At 36.3% G+C, this 18,684-nt stretch overlaps 1 protein-coding gene across 5 annotated transcripts in view; it reads right to left on the bottom strand.

Moving 5' to 3' along the window:
* The window catches only part of LOC122791593 (synaptotagmin-2-like), a 535,724-nt gene that overhangs the window by 230,838 nt on the left and 286,202 nt on the right, over window positions 1–18,684 (bottom strand). For all 5 annotated transcript variants that reach the window (XM_044059368.1, XM_044059372.1, XM_044059370.1 and 2 more), the window contains one exon: window positions 15,810–15,970. In XM_044059368.1, coding sequence (XP_043915303.1) covers window positions 15,810–15,970 — 161 coding nt within the window. The remainder of the gene's footprint in view (window positions 1–15,809; window positions 15,971–18,684) is intronic.

The raw sequence follows: 18,684 nt of genomic DNA, 5'->3' as shown, positions 1-18,684 counted from the left end.
AAGCTACATTATCTCATAAAGACATGCAAGGTCAACTTGGGGACATAAATCACCAAAGACAATGAAGGTAACCACACTGCTTTCTTCAGTTATGTCAGACACCTGGTTGGGAACCCTCAGATATGCTCAGAGTTGGTACACAACAACATATATTCCAGTGACCTGACAGATATTGGCAACATTCCGGCGGACAGCTTCAGTGCGATTTACCCCCTCCCTCACCCCCAAAAGAAGATAGTTATCACAGCTGTATGTAACCTCACTGTCATCTTGGATGTCCATGTGAGAGCCGCACTCAGCAAAGACAAGTACACAGCATCAATGGGACCCGATGGTATCCCCGGTTGCATGCTATGTGAACTCCAGAAGGAGCTGGACCCGTATATACAAATGCTATTTAACCTTAGCCTTGCTACAGGATATGTACCTGAACACTGGCATACGGCAACAGTGGTCCCACTCCACAAAGGAGATGCCTCCACAGACCATGGCAACTACCACCACACAAGCTTAACCAGCCTTGTCTGCAAAGCTATGGGAAGAGTCATTATGGAGCTCTTACACAGAGACATTGCTGACCTACAGACCCTTGATCCCACCCAGTTCAGCTTTGTACAGGGCAGATCCTGCCTTTTGCACCTAGTTGACTACTATGAAACTGTCAGTAGGGCCATTGATGAGGGCTACGCAGTCCACACAGCCTACCTGCACTTGGCTAAGGCCTGTGGCACAATACCCCACTCAGGCATCATAGACAAGCTCAACAGCTGACATATAACACCATATGTCACAGGATAGGTTGCAAAATGGCTAGGAAACAGACCCATAAAGTCAACATTGCAGGTGCCTTGTCAGATTCAAAGCCAGTCACAGGTGGCGTCCCACAAGGATGTGTCCTGGGACCCCTAGACGTGTTAGCTGTCTCTTACACAGAGGTTTGGGCTGTACCTGAATCGGGAGGCTTACACGGAGGCTTACACTACTCTTGAACTCCGTGTAAGCCTTCCTGAATCTGGCCCTATATTTTTGAAATTACTGTGTAAAGATTGTGTAAAGATTGCGCATGTCAGCATGTGAAAAATACCTGATAGCAAGTGAAAAAAGTGTCTTGTTATTTGAAAAATTATAGTCATTGTCCAGTAATAGAAAAATATTATGAGTTGCGTGATGATTTACATCAGTGAAGGGTGAGAAGTAAAGAGAAGGGGAAAATGATAGTGCATGCATTTCATTTCTAATATGCTTTCGTAGCAGGATGTCCTTCAGTAAGTATCTTTTGATTTGTTTCCTGTCTAATATTAGCAAGTGCTGACAGGGTTAGAAAAGTATTAGGAAAGTATAAGATTTGTTCTGAGCAGAAAGTTCTATCATGGAATTTGGAACTGGTACCTAATATGGAATGTCATAAACAAGTAGTCAGGAGATCTTAGCAAAATAATTGCTGTAGTGATCATTTGTAATAGGTCAGTGCCATTCTTATGATTGCTACAGCAATGCAGCTTATAATGAAAAAAAAGTATAAAAAATAATGATTTCTGTAGTTCGAGTTGACAGGATCTTGATTTCTAAGTCTCATACGTACGTGCCTTTCTGTGCAACAAAGGAGATTGTTATTCTCTGCTGAACTGTCTCATGTAAAAGTTAATTGGTACCTTAACAATTTCCAGCCCACAATTTTTCTATTTGCAGTCTTTCTTCATTTGTCAGGAATCTTGCATCCTCTAACATAATAACATCCACATCACATTTAGCACACTATTCCAGTAACTAATAACCAAAAATAGAAGACAACCTCAGAAAGAAACCAAACACCCCCCACAGGCCACCACTGTTAAATTATGTTAGTACTGTCTCTAGGTCTGTTTCAGTTTGGACCTCCTGGGAGAATTATCCCACCATATATGAATTAAATGGTTTTAAACTATTCACTTATAGTAATGAAGTGGTGAATGAGATATTTGAGATTATTCAGCAAGGGATTTACATTTGTTCCGCAGTCCAATTTTGACATCGTTGTTGCATTGGTCGATTTTAGGTTATTTGTACGTAAACTAAACCTTAAGCTATTATTATTCCATGAGAAAGCTATTGATACCACTAGACAAGAAGCCAAATTTAATAAAAAAAAACACATATAATTCCCCCTTATATCTAACTTTGCTGTTATTTGAGGAGGTCTTTGAATTTGACATATGAAGGTTAGATTGTACAGGTAGAAATTCGAAAGTAACCAATCTAACAACAGAAAAAATATCAATTATGAAACAGTTGATTATAAAACGTGATTTAAGAATCATGAAGCCTGACAAAGCAGGTAGAGTTATTTTGATGGACACCATTGATTATGTGGCGAGAATGAATGTATGTATTGTTGAATAAAGAAAATCAATATACCAAAGTATCCAAAAATGAAATGCATGTGTTTTATAATAAAATTAATTTGATGTTAAAATATCTGCTAGATCAAACTGCTACTGACTATACTTTGTACAAGTTTTTAGTGATTGAGCACCCAGTGGTACAAGTTATTTTCAGGCTACTCAAAATACATAAGAATCTATATAATCCAATTGTTTAAGCAGCGGACTCAAAAACCCATGCTATGGCTGTTTATATTGATGGATTATTAAAATTTTTTTTAATTTTTTTTCATATATTCTAAAAGATTTGTGGAGCTTTATGCAACATGTGTAAAAATGAGTTTTAATGAGATGATTGGCTATTGGTTACTACTAATATCATAGATTTATTTTCATGCCTACCCTACCACATAGGTATACAGTGGTTTCGTAAGGCATGCTTACAGTGCAATACTTTAAAAAACATGGAAGTTAATATGCTAGTGGACTTCATGGAGAAAGTGAGGAAAAATAATTTTCTTTATTTTGAGGGAGAATATTTCAGGCAGGAGACAGGCATAGCAATAGTTGCAGCTTGTACCCCTTTGTACGCTAATATTGTACTCTAGTACTGGGAACAATACCAAGTGTTTAATTCCTGCTATAATGAATAAAATAGTTACTTTATGCACATTTTCTGGATGACATTTTTATGATCAGGAAATTGGATGAAAGTGAACTTCATGAATTTGTATCATTCTTAAGTTCCATCACTGATTTTGTTACATTCTACTTATACATGTTCATTAAGTAGTATTAATTATTTGGATGTGACAATAAGCAAAGATTTTGAAAGTCACAAATTCCAATCAGGGTTCTTTAAAAAAATACCTTTACAAATAACTATTTGCATTATTCAAGTAACCATCCTCCCTTTCAAAAGTGAAGTTTAGTCAAAGGCCAGATGGTGAGAATTTCAAGAATAATATCCGATGACAAGTTTTTTTCTGTCTGAGATCGATAAACTATGGACATCTTTCTCCATAGAGGGTGTGACACCCGTGCCCTGGCCCAGCAATCAAGGAGCCTCAATCCTCACCACTAACACCAGGGGGGGCATCTCATATATGAGGAAAGGATAACAAAAACACACAGTAAAGTGCAATTTTCCCTTAAGTGCACACAGAGATCACAGTCAGTCCCGGGCTGGTTGCTCCCTTGCTCCCCAGGTCACCAATAAGACTCCCCACTGGCACAGCTATAGGGTCCAGATCTCAGCCTAGCTGGGCAAGCTAAAATCTCCAGCACCCTCTCTGTCCAACCAGTGCTTCGTGTCCCTGCCCAAGTAGCTGACATACACACACATTGAGATAAGAGTTTATACAACCACACAAACACTTCTTGGGGGAAGGCTGGCACATCGTCTCCAGCTGTGCCTCTTTTACCCAGACTATACGGTAGTACCCTGCCACCACCCAGCTAATAATTATCAGCTACTCAAAGGCCCTTAAAAGGGTGTCGAATTATTACTGTGCAATATTATTATCCAATTGGTAGTATGACTAAACAGTCAAAGCTTATTTAGAGTGACTTGGACAGTAAACTCTATAAATATGCAATGTACTCTAGAGCTTAAATTATCTTTACACAAACCAGCCACAGTTAAAAGGTTTTAAAATATTTAACAATAAATAATTAAAACCACAAGACAATACTTTCTACTACACATTCAGTGTTAGTCAAGTGTTCAGAGATCACACAGAAATACTTAAAATAATTCAGTAGTACAGTTCTGACATCACAGAAAAAACACTTAGTCTAATCTTTATAGTTCCTAGCTAAAAGAAAACACAAGTCTAAGATAACTTACATAAGACAACAGGCAGAGTGCTGATGAGTTGGATGATCAAGACAAAAATACTTAATGCCTTCTGATTCTCTCTGTTTAAATTGCTATTGCAGTTCTGATAAACATTACATCATCTTTTTATACTTTCCTGGTGTTCCCAGGCTACACATTAACTACATTTACATTCTTAATATTTCCCTTTTGTTTTCTTGCAGCTGGTCAGGAACAGAGCAATAAAAATACATTTGCATGTTTAAATCTAGCAATTTAACTCTTGGTTAAAACAATAGAAATAATTTCTTCATCTAGACTTTTCAGCACCACTCTCTATTTCAAAGGGTCACCACATGCTTTAATTTGGTCAGTAGAGTGCACTATTGTCTCATTTATTTCCAGTTCCACATATAACAGTATTTCTTTACATTTAAGACAACAAGCTGTAGTTTACATTCATATTTACAAATGATAGAATTATGTATAAAATTCTATCTGGTGAGGCTGGCAGCCTTCACCCTTCTCTACCATTCTTCACAGAGGGTATCCTGGTCCTTTGTTGTCAGAACTTAAAAAATAAATATTAATGAAGAGATCGACCAGTTTCTACCCAATTCTTGGTAAAGGCCTAAATAATGGGGATGATATGACCATCAATCAAAACACTGATAAACAACATGAGAGCACTATGATTATAAAGTTTTGTAATGGTTAAAATGCTATGAAATATATAGTTACAACTAATTGGAAACTAATAACTAGTCTAGTGGCAACAACATTAGCATTTTGCTGGGACCCACTCCTAATTTCACTTTTAAAAGATATATGAATTTAAAAGAGAAATTAGAAAAATATATCATCTATAGTGAGACAAAAATAGTAACATGGTCAATAAGGGCATGTTAAGGTAAGGTTCATGCTGGCAATGTAAATATATATTTGTGGGCCAAGTACTAAAATTAAGAATGTTATTGCAAGAATTAAGGGCCAACAACACCTGTGATTGTAACACCACCACTTGTTTTTTCTGACCATTGCCATTCTTACTACATAGGTAAAACAGAAAGAGGCCTTAAAAATGAATATATGAACATTATTATGAAATCAATAATAAACAAATGAGCAATACTTTGTACAGACATAAACAGTTGAGTAAGAACAATAATAAGTTTTGGTTTTCTTTCTTGAACAAGTTTTACATAACCCAAAGGGCTTGGGAAGATGATCTGGAATATCAAGAGCTTCACTGGCAGCTGAAATTAAATGCCAGTGTTTCACCCAGATTGAATGGCATGCTAACTGTAAGCAAGAGTGTTAAAATTAAAGGCGGCCAAGTTGCAATAGCTAGTTGATGTTTAACTTGCATTTTGTGCATACATACATTTTTTATATATTTCTTAAGTAACAAATATCTTTCAGTTTGGAATTTTAGAAAGTGTGCATGATTCTAACAAAGTTTTATGCAGTGGTATTTATTATTATTGTTGCAATGTGTTTTTAAAAAAAAAAATCTCTTATTTTTTTGATTGGTTAATTGTTAACTGGCATGTAATAAGTGTATAAAAAGGGAACTAGGGGAAATGTTCATTGTCCTGATAAAGTCGCACTTGTTTTTAGGGCTGAAAGCGTTAAACCTTTTACAATACAAAGTTTGTTTTGCCTATGAGTTTGTGGCTTTATTTCAGTTATCCTAGTTCCTGGTTGAGTGCTGTGACCTGTAGGGGTGAGTACCTCAGTGTTTGTACACCATTCCTGTATCCCTGTCCCTCTTACAGAGTTAATAATACTGTTCACTGAAAGTACTCTAAAATTGTTGCTTTTTCTTCTTAAGTTTAGGGGAAACAATTTTAAATTTTCATTTTCTTATTTTTTTCTCTTTCCCCTATTGAATATTTTCCCTGGGTTTATGTACAAGTAACCTGATCCTCAGAATCTGATTTTTCACTGATTTCAACTTAAAAAAATCTTAGTGTCAATTGTTTTTCCTAACCTCTCTTCCTGCATGTAAACTACCTCCTGCTTTTTCCCCACCATATTTCTTCATCTACTTTTTCTTCTTCACTGAGCTCACCCTCTCCTTCAGCATTGTGCTGTCCTTCTTCATGTATGCTTTTTTTTCCTTTCTCTCTTTTTAATTATTAACTGTTTGATCTTCACAGTGAAACCAAAAAAGTGTCCCCTTTTTCACAGCCTGCATTTAGGCACACACCTTCTTGCTGTGTGTTCTTTCTCTCCGCACTTGTTACACTGTATCTTGTCACAATCATTAATTAAACAGTCTGCACAAGAGAAATATGACTTTGGCTGGCCAGCACATCATAATGTCACTGTAGGACAAGCCATGAAAATAACTTTAACAGAGTCAGAGACAGAGAGAAGCATATGTGTGTATGTGTATAAATATATATATATATATATATATATATATATATACATACATACATATATATATATATATATATATATATATATATATATACATACATACATACATACACACACACACACACACACACACACACACACAGCTATGATTGGGTGAGCTTGGGTAAAGTAATAGTTTACCCTCGACTGGATAACTTGGGGGAGAGGGAGGAAATACCACTGACTGTATGGCTCCTCTTCTTTCACAGATGTGGCTAATGAGTGCCCATGTAGCTGACCTACAGCAAAAAAAAAGAGAAGATCAGCTCTTGACTTGTTTAACTTCTGGAGAAGGGGCAAGTATGTGACATGAATATCCTGTATGCATCTGTTATCCCAATGAACATGGCAGGAAATCTGCATAAACAGGACAGTACCCAAAACGCACTGCACACCTTATATTATTGTATGCAGCACTACAACAACCATGGAAGATTGTAACTGTATGATGGATATTAACCTTGCTTTAGATAATCTTATTGTGTGAGATATGGATTATAATCCATGCATACAGGAGGAGAAGGAGACTTTTCAGTACCACAAGCAAGCATTCAAAGAGGGATAATGCAAGGTAATTGTATATCTCTACCTAAGGCAGTTCTAATGGACCAGATGAAGGCAGAAGAGTGAAATACTGGCTGGATGTAGTGCCACTAAAATGCTTCTGTTTATGTTGTTCTCAGCTATGCACCATCTCGTACAGAAAACAAAAATATTATTAACCAGATTTGTCTTGTATACACTGACTTGATATCCAAACTCCACTTGTGATAATTTTATACACCCTTTCACCTTTTGTTGACCTGATTAAAAGAATATGACTGCCATAGTCTGAGCCTGTCATAATTTGCAAGTATCTTTCTTGAAAGATACCGTTATCATTATTTGCCAAGTGGTGATGAGTAGCCACAGTAAGAAGCTTCACCATTTTTCATGTGTACTGGCATTTCAAGAAGAGATTGATCCTGGCAGCTACTCATCTTCATTTGGACTACAGTCATGGCATTTATCACCTTTCAATGCCAAATATTTTAAGTTGTCTAAAATCATTACTCCTGAACATTACGGGTTACCAAATATTCAAAATCCGCATGCATTTTTCATTTTTTCAACAGTATGTTTAGATCAGTAAAGACTGAAAAATTCTTTGTGGGTTTTTTTTTCACTGCTAGTCCCAGAGTCAGACTAGGAAACATTGTGAAGTTGCCCATATAATACAGACCCGATGCTCTGCAGCATGATTTTTCCAGCAGAGCTGGCAGAATATTTTCCCACCACAGCAGCTCCAATGCTTGGATTTTGGAACAGTCTTCTGCACAAAGGAAGTGATAAGTGTGAAAAGTCATTCACATCACAGCTTATGTCACACGAGACTGACAAAGGCTTCCATGGGTGGAAAAACCTACTTCCTCTTGCAGAGCAAGCAACTATGGGTCAGAAGTGTTCTGTATAGCCTCCTTGTGTTTGGATTCTGTGATATTTTCCATTTCAAAATACTGTCACAGATTAGAAAACAGTCAACAGGATGGTACAAGATCCCCAGAAGTATATCTCACAGCTCCATTCACAGAATTTAAGAATACACTTAAGAATCATTTTTTTACCCAAGGCACTGCAGTGGATATTTACTGGTGCAGTGGTTAGCATTGCCGCCTCACAGCAAGAGGTTCTCTGGTTTGATCCTCGGCTGGGGTGCCTTCTGTGCAGAGTCTGCATGTCCTCCTTGTGGTCTCATGGGTTTCCTACGGATGCTCAGTTTTCCTCCCACATCCCAAAGACATGCTGTAAGTGGATTGGATACTCTAAATTGGCCCTGGGCATGAGTGTGTATGTGTGTGTGCCTTCTGTGGAAGGTTGGATGCCGGGCTGACAACTCGACACCATAAAAACTCCATTGCCAATCATGAGCAGACAGGTGACCCGCTGTGGCAACCCCTAACTGGGAAAAGCTGAAAGAAGAAGAAGAAGATACTGATATTTGCTTCAGTTTTTTACAGTACCTAATTTTAGGCACTTTAATGAAGTTGGACTTGAATTATCAGTACTGTGTTTTATTCCCTGTTAGTACTTGTTTGTTGCAGTGTTGCTGACGTTGGATGCCTTGGATGATCTCGCCTGCAAAACAGATAAAGCCTTAGCTCACTAAAATCTCCTGAAGAAAAATTAATTAGTTGTCTGTTTCAATAGTCACTTATGCTATGTAAATTCAAAAACATGATTATGTAAGATACAACCAAAAAAATCACCAGTTAGAAAGCCAGAAACAAAGTACTCTTTAATGTGAACAACATTAATCCACAGTAAAGTTTGTTCATCTTATCCAGACTTCTTCAGAACTGTGGAGAACCAAACTAAAAAGCAATTTAAAATAAAGAGTGAGCTTTCCCCACCCCTACCAACATCAACCAATAAAATATATACTTCAATTAATACCTTAAAGAAGTATATCTAAAGCTTAAACAACAGAAGCTCTCCTCCTTAATTCACTAATAAAAGAAACACTGTCATTAAGTCCTGGAAAAGTTGAAGTATCAAGTTTCAGTTCCCAGCACATTTCTCTGTGCAGAAGCCTACTGTTGCAGCAAGAGGTTCCGTTACTGAGCCTTTGGTCAAATATGTGGACAACAAGTTAAAACATTTACTTAGGGGCTTTCCCCATATTCTTTAAGATTCATGGGACCTGCTGGACAAATTGAGAAAAGTGACACCAACTCAGGAAAGTATGATGGTTACCTGTGATGTGAAACACTAATAAGAAAATTACAGATTAAAGTGAGTATTCTACCATGCAAATAAACACTGCTGTCACTTCATCCTCTCCACTACACAAATAATGACTGATATTGTTTGTCTCTCATCATCATCTTCTTTCGGCTGTTCCCGTTAGGGGTCGCCACAGTGAATCATCTGTTTCCATTTCTTCCTGTCCTCTGCATCATGCTCTTTCACACCAACCGCCTGCATGTCCTCTCTCACCACATCCATAAACCTTATCTTAGGCCTTCCTCTTTTCCTCTTACCTGGCAGCTCCATCCTTAGCATCCTTTCCCCAATATACCCAGCATCCCTCCTCAGCACATGTCCAAACCAACGCAATCTCGCCTCTCTTGCTTTGTCTTCAAACTGTCCAACCTGAGCTGACCCTCTAATATACTTATTCCTAATCCTGTCCATCCTAGTCACACCCAGTGCAAATCTTAACATCTTTAACTCTGCCACATCCAGCTCTGACTCCTGCCTTTTCGTCAATGCCACCGTCTCCAACCCATATAACATAGCTGGTTCACTACCCTTTTGTAGACCTTCCCTTTCACTCTTACCGGTACCCAACTGTCACAAATCACTCCTGACACTTTTCTCCACCCATTCCACCCTGACTGTACTCTCTTCTTCACCTCTCTTCCACACTCACCATTACTCTGAACTGTTGATTCAAAGTACTTAAACTCATCCACCTTTACCAACTCTACTTCCTGCAACCTCACCATTCCTCTACCCTTTCTCTCATTTACACACATATATTCTATTTTAGCCCTGCTGACCTTCATTCCTCTCCTCTCTAAAGCATATCTCCACCTCTCCAGGGTCTCATCAACCTGGTCCCTACTCTCACTACATATCACAATGTCATCTGCAAACATGATAGTCCACGGGGCCTCCTGTCTAATCTCATCTGTCAACCTGTCCATCACCAGTGCAAATAAGAAAGGGCACAGAGCTGATCCTTGATGTAATCCCACCTCCACCTTAAACGTATCTGTCACTTCCACCGCAGTCCTCACCAGTGTCTCACTACCCTTGTACATATCCTGTACAACTCTTACATACTTCTCTGCCACTCCCGACTTCCTCATACAATACGAAAAGACAAACCGGCTCTCCAAGCTGGAAAAATATAATTCAATTCACAAATAGCAGCAAGTCCAGTACAAAACAGTTCTTTCCAATGCGAAACAGTCCTTTTAAGCGCTTTTCGTTTGTTCAAAAACAAACTTCTTCAGAAAGTTAATAATCACATTAACTAGGTATTTATACATAAAAGTGTGGGAAACTCACACTACAATTAAAAATAATTAAGAATGACACTCAAGTAGTTCAATAATTAAGTAAACAAGTGAAAGAGACCTCGTCTTAAAGGTGTAACAACACACCAAAAACCTCTTTCACTCCTTATTAAGATAAGGCATTAGAAAAAATTAAAACATTTTTAACAGTTTACAGCTCATTACAAAACTCCTAATAAGACAGTAAAAAGTTCAAGATCTTATATCTTTTAAGTAATACTAACTCTAATATTTTCTTTAAAGTGCAAAAATAAACTACACCTAAAAAACTATAAATGTAAAAATGAACCTAAGTGAGTATGATAAATGATGTTAAAACAACTATACATTCTATAATATGTTAACCTATCTTAATAAACTCCTTAGTTTCAAAATGCAAGAAATTGAACAGGCCTCATTCAAACCTGGGAAATTAAAGGCATTCAACTTGATCTGCCATAGTAATTCCATTTCTTCTAGTTTAAAAGAAGAAGGTCCACCCCTTACATCCTGGGTAAAATGGTCAATGGCCAAAAATGTGAATTTATGTGTAGGATTCTTGTGGACATGTTTTGCCAAGGCGTTGTCAATTTTATTATGGGACATAGCATATTGGTGCTCGTACACCCTGTCCCTGAGTCTACGCTCAGTTTTGCCTACGTAAAATGCAAAACAGTGCGAACATTTAGCCAAGTATACCAAAAATTTGCTGTTACAGTTAAATTTTAACTTGTAAGTGCTACTATTTATTGAAAATTGGTTGGTACATTCCATAAACCTACAGTAGTTGCAACTCTCACATTTAAACATTCCTGCTGTTCTTGGAATAAGTCTGTTATGACTCTCCAGGAAATTTTTAACATTCCTACCTTTTTTAAAAACAACTTTAGGTTTAGAACCCAGGAAGTCAAAGATAACAGGGTTACATCTAAAAAGTTCCCAGTTTTTGAATATTACTTTAGTGATATGTTTACTTTGAGCATTAAATGATGTCACAAAAGTACGCTGGAAAGACTGTGTTTTAGTCAAACCCGATATATCATTTACTAAAGTATCTTGTTCATAAGTAATAGCCATTTCAAAAGGTGACTGACCTGGGTTCAAGATTGGTTTAAACTGGTTAGTGTTTCTTTTAAATTCAACCTCATCTATTAAATTGTCTATTAATGATTCGGGGTAACCACGATGTAAAAACATTTGTTTCAAAAGCTGGCATTCATTAGTGAAATCTGATTCTAGACTGGATATATGTGAAGCCCTCACAAGTTGTCCCTTTACAACAGATCTTTTTTGGTGGAATGGGTGACAACTAGAAAAATGTAAAAGAGAATTAGAATAAGTCGCTTTTCTGTAGACTTGTGCTGTGAAACAACGTAAACTAAAATTTTTAACCAATAGTATGTTTAAATATGAAATAGAGTCCATTTTAAAAGTATAAGTAAATTTCAAGAAACTGGTAGTAGAATTAAAATAATTAACAGTCTGGGTAGCCAAACTGTCATCACCTTTTAAAAGAATAAAAATGTCATCAAGAAAACGTGTGTAGTAAATAATGGCATCAACAGTCGTATCTGACGAAAAAACAAATTGAGTCTCCCATTGGGCCATTACCAAGTTTGCAACACTGGCACCACATGGGGAACCCATCGCCAACCCGATTTTTTGAAGATAGAACTTATTGTCAAACATAAAATAATTATTTGACAAAATCAAGTCGAGCAATTCCATAATAAGGGATATTTCTGAAAGTGGAGCCCCATGTTTCTTCATCAATTCAGCCACCCATTCCACCGCTGTATCATGTGGGATACAGGTGTAAAGGTCTTTTACATCAATTGTCAAAAAATTGTGGCCCTCATTGAACCCCAATTCATTAATTTTTGACAAAAAAGACCAAGAATCTTTGCATATGTGAGGCTCCAAAGCTACATACTTTTGTAAGTAAGTATCAACCACTTTTGAACAGGCATAAGTAGGAGACCCACACCGTCAATAAGCGGTCTCGGGGTGGTTACCCCAAATCATTAATAGACAAGTTAATAGATGAGGTTGAATTTAAAAAAAACACTAACCAGTTTAAACCAATCTTGAACCCAAGTCAGTCACCTTTTGAAACGGCTATTACTTATGAACAAGATACTTTAGTAAATGATATATCGGGTTTGACTAAAACACAGTCTTTCCAGCGTACTTTTGTGACATCATTTAATGCTCAAAGTAAACATATCACTAAAGTAATATTCAAAAACTGGGAACTTTTTAGATGTAACCCTGTTATCTTTGACTTCCTAGGTTCTAAACCTAAAGTTGGTTTTAAAAAAGGTAGGAATGTTAACAATTTCCTGGAGAGTCGTAACAGACTTATTCCAAGAACAGCAGGAATGTTTAAATGTGAGAGTTGCAACTACTGTAGGTTTATGGAATGTACCAACCAATTTTCAATAAATGGTAGCACTTACAAGTTAAAATTTAAATTTAACTGTAACAGCAAATTTTTGGTATAGTTGGCTAAATGTTCGGACTGTTTTGCATTTTACGTAGGCAAAACTGAGCGTAGACTCAGGGACAGGGTGTACGAGCACCAATACGCTATGTCCCATAATAAAATTGACAACGCCTTGGCAAAACATGTCCACAAGAATCCTACACATAAATTCAAATTTTTGGCCATTGACCATTTTACCCAGGATGTAAGGGTAAGGATGTTCTTCTTTTAAACTAGAAGAAATGGAATTACTATGGCAGATCAAGTTGAATGCCTTTAATTTCCCAGGTTTGAATGAGGCCTGTTCAATTTCTTGCATTTTGAAACTAAGGAGTTTATTAAGATAGGTTAACATATTATAGAATGTATAGTTGTTTTAACATCATTTATCATACTCACTTAGGTTCATTTTTACATTTATAGTTTTTTAGGTGTAGTTTATTTTTGCACTTTAAAGAAAATATTAGAGTTAGTATTACTTAAAAGATATAAGATCTTGAACTTTTTACTGTCTTATTAGGAGTTTTGTAATGAGCTGTAAACTGTTAAAAATGTTTAAATTTTTTCTAATGCCTTATCTTAATAAGGAGTGAAAGAGGTTTTTGGTGTGTTGTTACACCTTTAAGACGAGGTCTCTTTCACTTGTTTACTTAATTATTGAACTACTTGAGTGTCATTCTTAATTATTTTTAATTGTAGTGTGAGTTTCCTGTACTTTTATGTATAAATACCTAGTTAATGTGATTATTATTTACTTTCTGAAGAAGTTTGTTTTTGAACAAACGAAAAGCGCTTAAAAGGACTGTTTCGCATTGGAAAGAACTGTTTTGTACTGGACTTACTTGCTGCTATTCGTGAATTAAATTATATTTTTCCAGCTTGGAGAGCCGGTTTGTCTTTTCGTGTTATCTTACAAGTTTTTTGTGCCTGTTTCATTTTTCCTCATACAATACCACAACTCCTCTCTAGGCACCCTATCATATGCTTTCTCTATGTCCACAAAGACACAATGAAACTCCTTCTGACTTTCTCTGTATTTCTCCAACAACACTTTCAGAGCAAATATTGCATCTGTAGTGCTCTTTCCTGGCATGAAACCATCCTGCTGATCACTAATCATCGCCTCCCTTCTTAACCTAGCTTCCACTACTCTTTCCGATAACTTCAAGCTGTGACTGATCAATTTTATCCCTCTGTAGTTACTGCAGCTCTGCACATCACCCTTATTCTTAACGATAGGTACCAAAACACTTTTTCTCCACTCCTCAGGCATCCTCTGACTTTTCAAAATTTAATTAAACAATCTTGTTAAAAATTCCACTGCCATTTCTCCTAAGCACCTCCATGGTTCCACTGGTATGTCAACTGGGCCAACAGCCTTTCCATTCTTCATCCTCTTCATAGCTGTCCTTGCTTCCTCCTTGCTAATCTGCTTCACTTCCTGATTCACTATCCCCACATCATCCAACCTTCTCTCTCTCTCATTCTCTATATTCATCAGTCCTTCAAAGTACTCTTTCCATCTACTCAACACACTCTCCTCACTTGTGAGTACGTTTCCCTCACTGTCCTTTATCACCCTTACCTGCTGCACATCTTTCCCAGCTTTGTCCCTCTGTCTAGCCAATTGGCACAGGTCCTTTTCTCCCTCTTTACTGTCCAATCTCTCGATGCCTCACATTATTGTGTATGACAAAATTAAATAATGTTATGTGCAGTACCCCAACGGACAACACACAAACTGAGAAAATATTACATAATATAAAATAACAATATGACACATTTTCATTCAAATGCAAGGTATTAGTTCATGTTGAATACTGATTTAACACATTTTACTAATTGTACTAGATTAAGTCATTCAACATGTGCATACTTAAGTATACCATCTCTGTAGAATGTATTGTACAAAACAATTAAAATGTGATTATTTCTTATATGATGCCTTAAGACATCACTGAACAGGAGTCAGTCAGTACTCAGACATGACTTTTACAAATAATAATATGAGTTCCTGTTCTGAAATAAAAATTCATTATTTAAAGATGAGAAAGAATGTCAGATGAACAGTGACAGCAGACCATGCATGACACAGCATAGCCCACAGATATCACTGAATGCATCAATTATACTCTATGTGTTTTTTTACAAGAAAGGAAAAATGCATTCTCATATGCCTATGAATACCACCCTACCACTCAAAAATGATTGTGTGTGTGTGTGTGTGTGTGTGTGTGTGTGTGTGTGTGTGTGTGTGTGTGTGTGTGTGTGTGTGTGTGTGTGTACCTACCCTATTACAAGTTCACTTGGATAAATCTTGTTCAAAATACTTATGTCATCCATTTTGCAACTCATTAAGATCAGTGTTTCATGACCATATGATTGCACAGCGTAACTTATTCATTGCCAGTATTGTCATTACTAAAAAAAACACTGCAGAATATATGGTGCTACACAGACATTAATAAAGTAATAAAGTGAATTCCAGTAAAGCTATGTACATATGCACATTAACAAATATTATATATTTATATGTATACATGGTCTAGTCCATGCAGCAAATGTTATTATATATGCATATTCATGCTTCGGTCATTATAACAAATATTATCATACTAACACATTAACAAACCTCTTCAATCATCTTATCTCACAACTTCTCTCAATGAACTTACAAAGTTGGTTGTAGTGGAGCCATTGATGCCGAGAAGACTGATTTTATCTTTCTTCTTCTGTTTTTTCTTCTTGCAGCAACATTTTATCACAATGCACAGGATACAGGCAAGAAGGATGACACCTGCAGTTACAGCGATTGCAATTATAGCCCATTTCGGCACTGAAAAAGTGAAAAAAAGGACAAAAATCATTACTAACATTCTTGAATTCTGTTCTGCCTCCACCAAGTATGCACTGTTAATTTGTCAAAGGTGCATCAGCACTCCAGGGCAAGTGACAATATAATGTTTTCTTTTCTCAGTTTCTACCTCTTTCAGGTATGCATTGCAATTTGTCAGTAATATCAGCATTCTAGGACAAGTGATAAGGCCAGCACATACAAATAGCATTTTATAGAAATCATAAATGAGCAGGAAGCTGCAACCAGGAAATGAAGCAAGCATCAGAAGGGCAATAATTACCAACAACATGTATTTTGTAGAGTGTCAAAATTAAAGAGTCAGGCAATAGTAATGTGAAGAGAAAAGAAGAAATTGTGGTACAAGGTTTTAATGAGAACAACTCATCTTTTCCATCCTCATGCAACACATGACATATAGAAAAATATTTTGAGACTGAAGAGGATATGCTAATGATTCATTGCTATATTCTGTATCCACTTCCAAATTATATATTTTATTTATCTTGGCAGTGCATACCTCAAACACTAAATTTTCATATATCAGGAAACAAACTAAATCTTGATGAGTGATAAACTATTTTTGATGGGACTACTGGTGTAAGGGCTGTAAGAATGGATGAATATCCAATAATGTTTTCTTGCATTTAAATGTCTTGGTTTAGTATTGCAGATTATATAGTTTTATCAAGTATCCAAAAACTTCTAGAGGATATGACTGCAGTTTCTGATGTGGTGATCATGTTTTATAAGAACATTTTGCTAATTTAAATAGTTCATAATTTCCTATAAGAAATTTAGGTGAGCCTTATTTATTTATGTATCCTTTGTTGACTAGGTTAGCCCCACCAGGCTAGTAGCCTTTTTTCAGCATACGAAAGTAAACAGTGCTTTCTGAAAGCTGTTATTATTTTTGCTTATTCTGTTAAATTAGATGATTGGTTCAAACAGCAAGCAATGTTATTCCAGAAAAACATAAATTCAGAAAGATAAAGTAATCATTACCAAGTGATTTTTTTTTGTTATACATGTACTATACAACACACCTTTATACAATTAAGGATATTACCATTTATGTTTTATGTGGTATACCATTTCGTTGGTACACCATAAGAATCAAAGTAAAACCTCCAAACATAATTGTCCTTTCTATACTGAAGATGCAAAGAATTCAAGTTCAAGCTTATTATACTGTTTTCCAAAACCACTTAACAAGAAGAAGTCAAAGTGCAACCAAATGAAACCTGTAAACTTATTCACAAAATTTGAATTAAATCTGCAATCAGAAATGCTTTAGGAGCAGAGTCAACTGTAGTATAAGTAACAATTAAAATAAAACTCACAGTGCTACAAAGAACGATATATAGGTGATAAACCATAATGCAACTAATATTCATAAGTGGCCATTAAAATGTAAAAACATCTTGCCAGCAGCTAAATGAAATTCACACAATTGCTGCAAGCAAAGTCCAACAGACCAGAATATGTAGGATGGCCACAATATTAATAGTCTGCAAATAAAAGCCTGCAAATTAAGTAAATAAACAGACACCTAAAATAAATCCATGCTGCCATAATCTCCAAAAAAGTAGGATCAATGCTAAGGTCCAACAGATGTCTGGAGTCACCAAGAGGCAAGTTTATCAACTTTTACACTGGTTTGTGTTCTAAACAGCATGAGCCAGGACACCATAAGATCAGTGGTGGCAATTTTTAAACCTCCTGGACAGGACAGCCAAGACAACCTCACAATGCTTATGTCTGTAATACACCCACCAACACTAGTTCTACCATATGAAACACCTTCATACACAGCAACAGCAAGACCACCTTTTATCCAGTCATCCAGGATGCCTCCAATATGTTTGTGCCTAGAGGAAAACCCTAGCAGCAGTTCACCATTCAAAACTCCAACTCCTAGTAGTGGCATAACTGACAGTTGCAACAAAGCTGGCAAAAATGCCTCTCACAATGTTATGTTAAAGGTTTGCATGTGAATAACAAGGAACTATACGAAAAGTTATTTGAAAATGCTTTAAGACAATTTCATGGAAGTTGTGAGTACAAAGGTCTTACCAAACAAAACAAACTATTTTACACTACTTTCAGAAACCTTTAGAAATATAATAAATATTTTATTCTGCAGGCCATTTTCCCACTTCCTTCACCCCTGTACTTGTTATATTTGTCTCTGAGGTCATTGCAACATGGGGCATGGGGCAGAGGAAATGCCATAAAAGCTATAAACACACTGATGAATGCATGATTTGATCATTTGTGCAATATCATATGTCTGGCTGTTCCTTAACTCTTTGACACTAATCTGAAAAGTTATGCAAATTATTATTATAACCCCATAAAATTCTTATAGTGTACAGAAAAAATATTGTGTGCTCACAGCCAATCACTGTATATTAATTTTCTCATTCCTTGTAATGATCTGGTAGCTGTATTCTAACTTTCCCCAATATAGGGATATAGTTCAATCTAAAAAAATAATCAACTGGCTACAGTACATTCTGCGTTGCTTCTTATTTGTCTTCTGTAAACAGAAATATTGCTTCTGTAGTCTTGGTACTAGTAAGCAAGATATAATACCCATGTTCTGTCAGTAAGATATTGATTCATTATATGTACAGGTAATTACATTATTGTATACCCACATTTATTTTTTTGTTTGTGTGTTTATATTTTGT

The sequence above is a fragment of the Protopterus annectens genome, chromosome 17.part0, assembly GCF_019279795.1.
Source record: "Protopterus annectens isolate FY-2018-M chromosome 17.part0, PAN1.0, whole genome shotgun sequence".
In the NCBI taxonomy this organism is placed as follows: Eukaryota; Metazoa; Chordata; order Ceratodontiformes; family Protopteridae; genus Protopterus; species Protopterus annectens.
The sequence above is the reverse complement of the archived record's forward strand: the minus strand, read 5'-3'. Positions and strand labels throughout refer to the sequence as shown.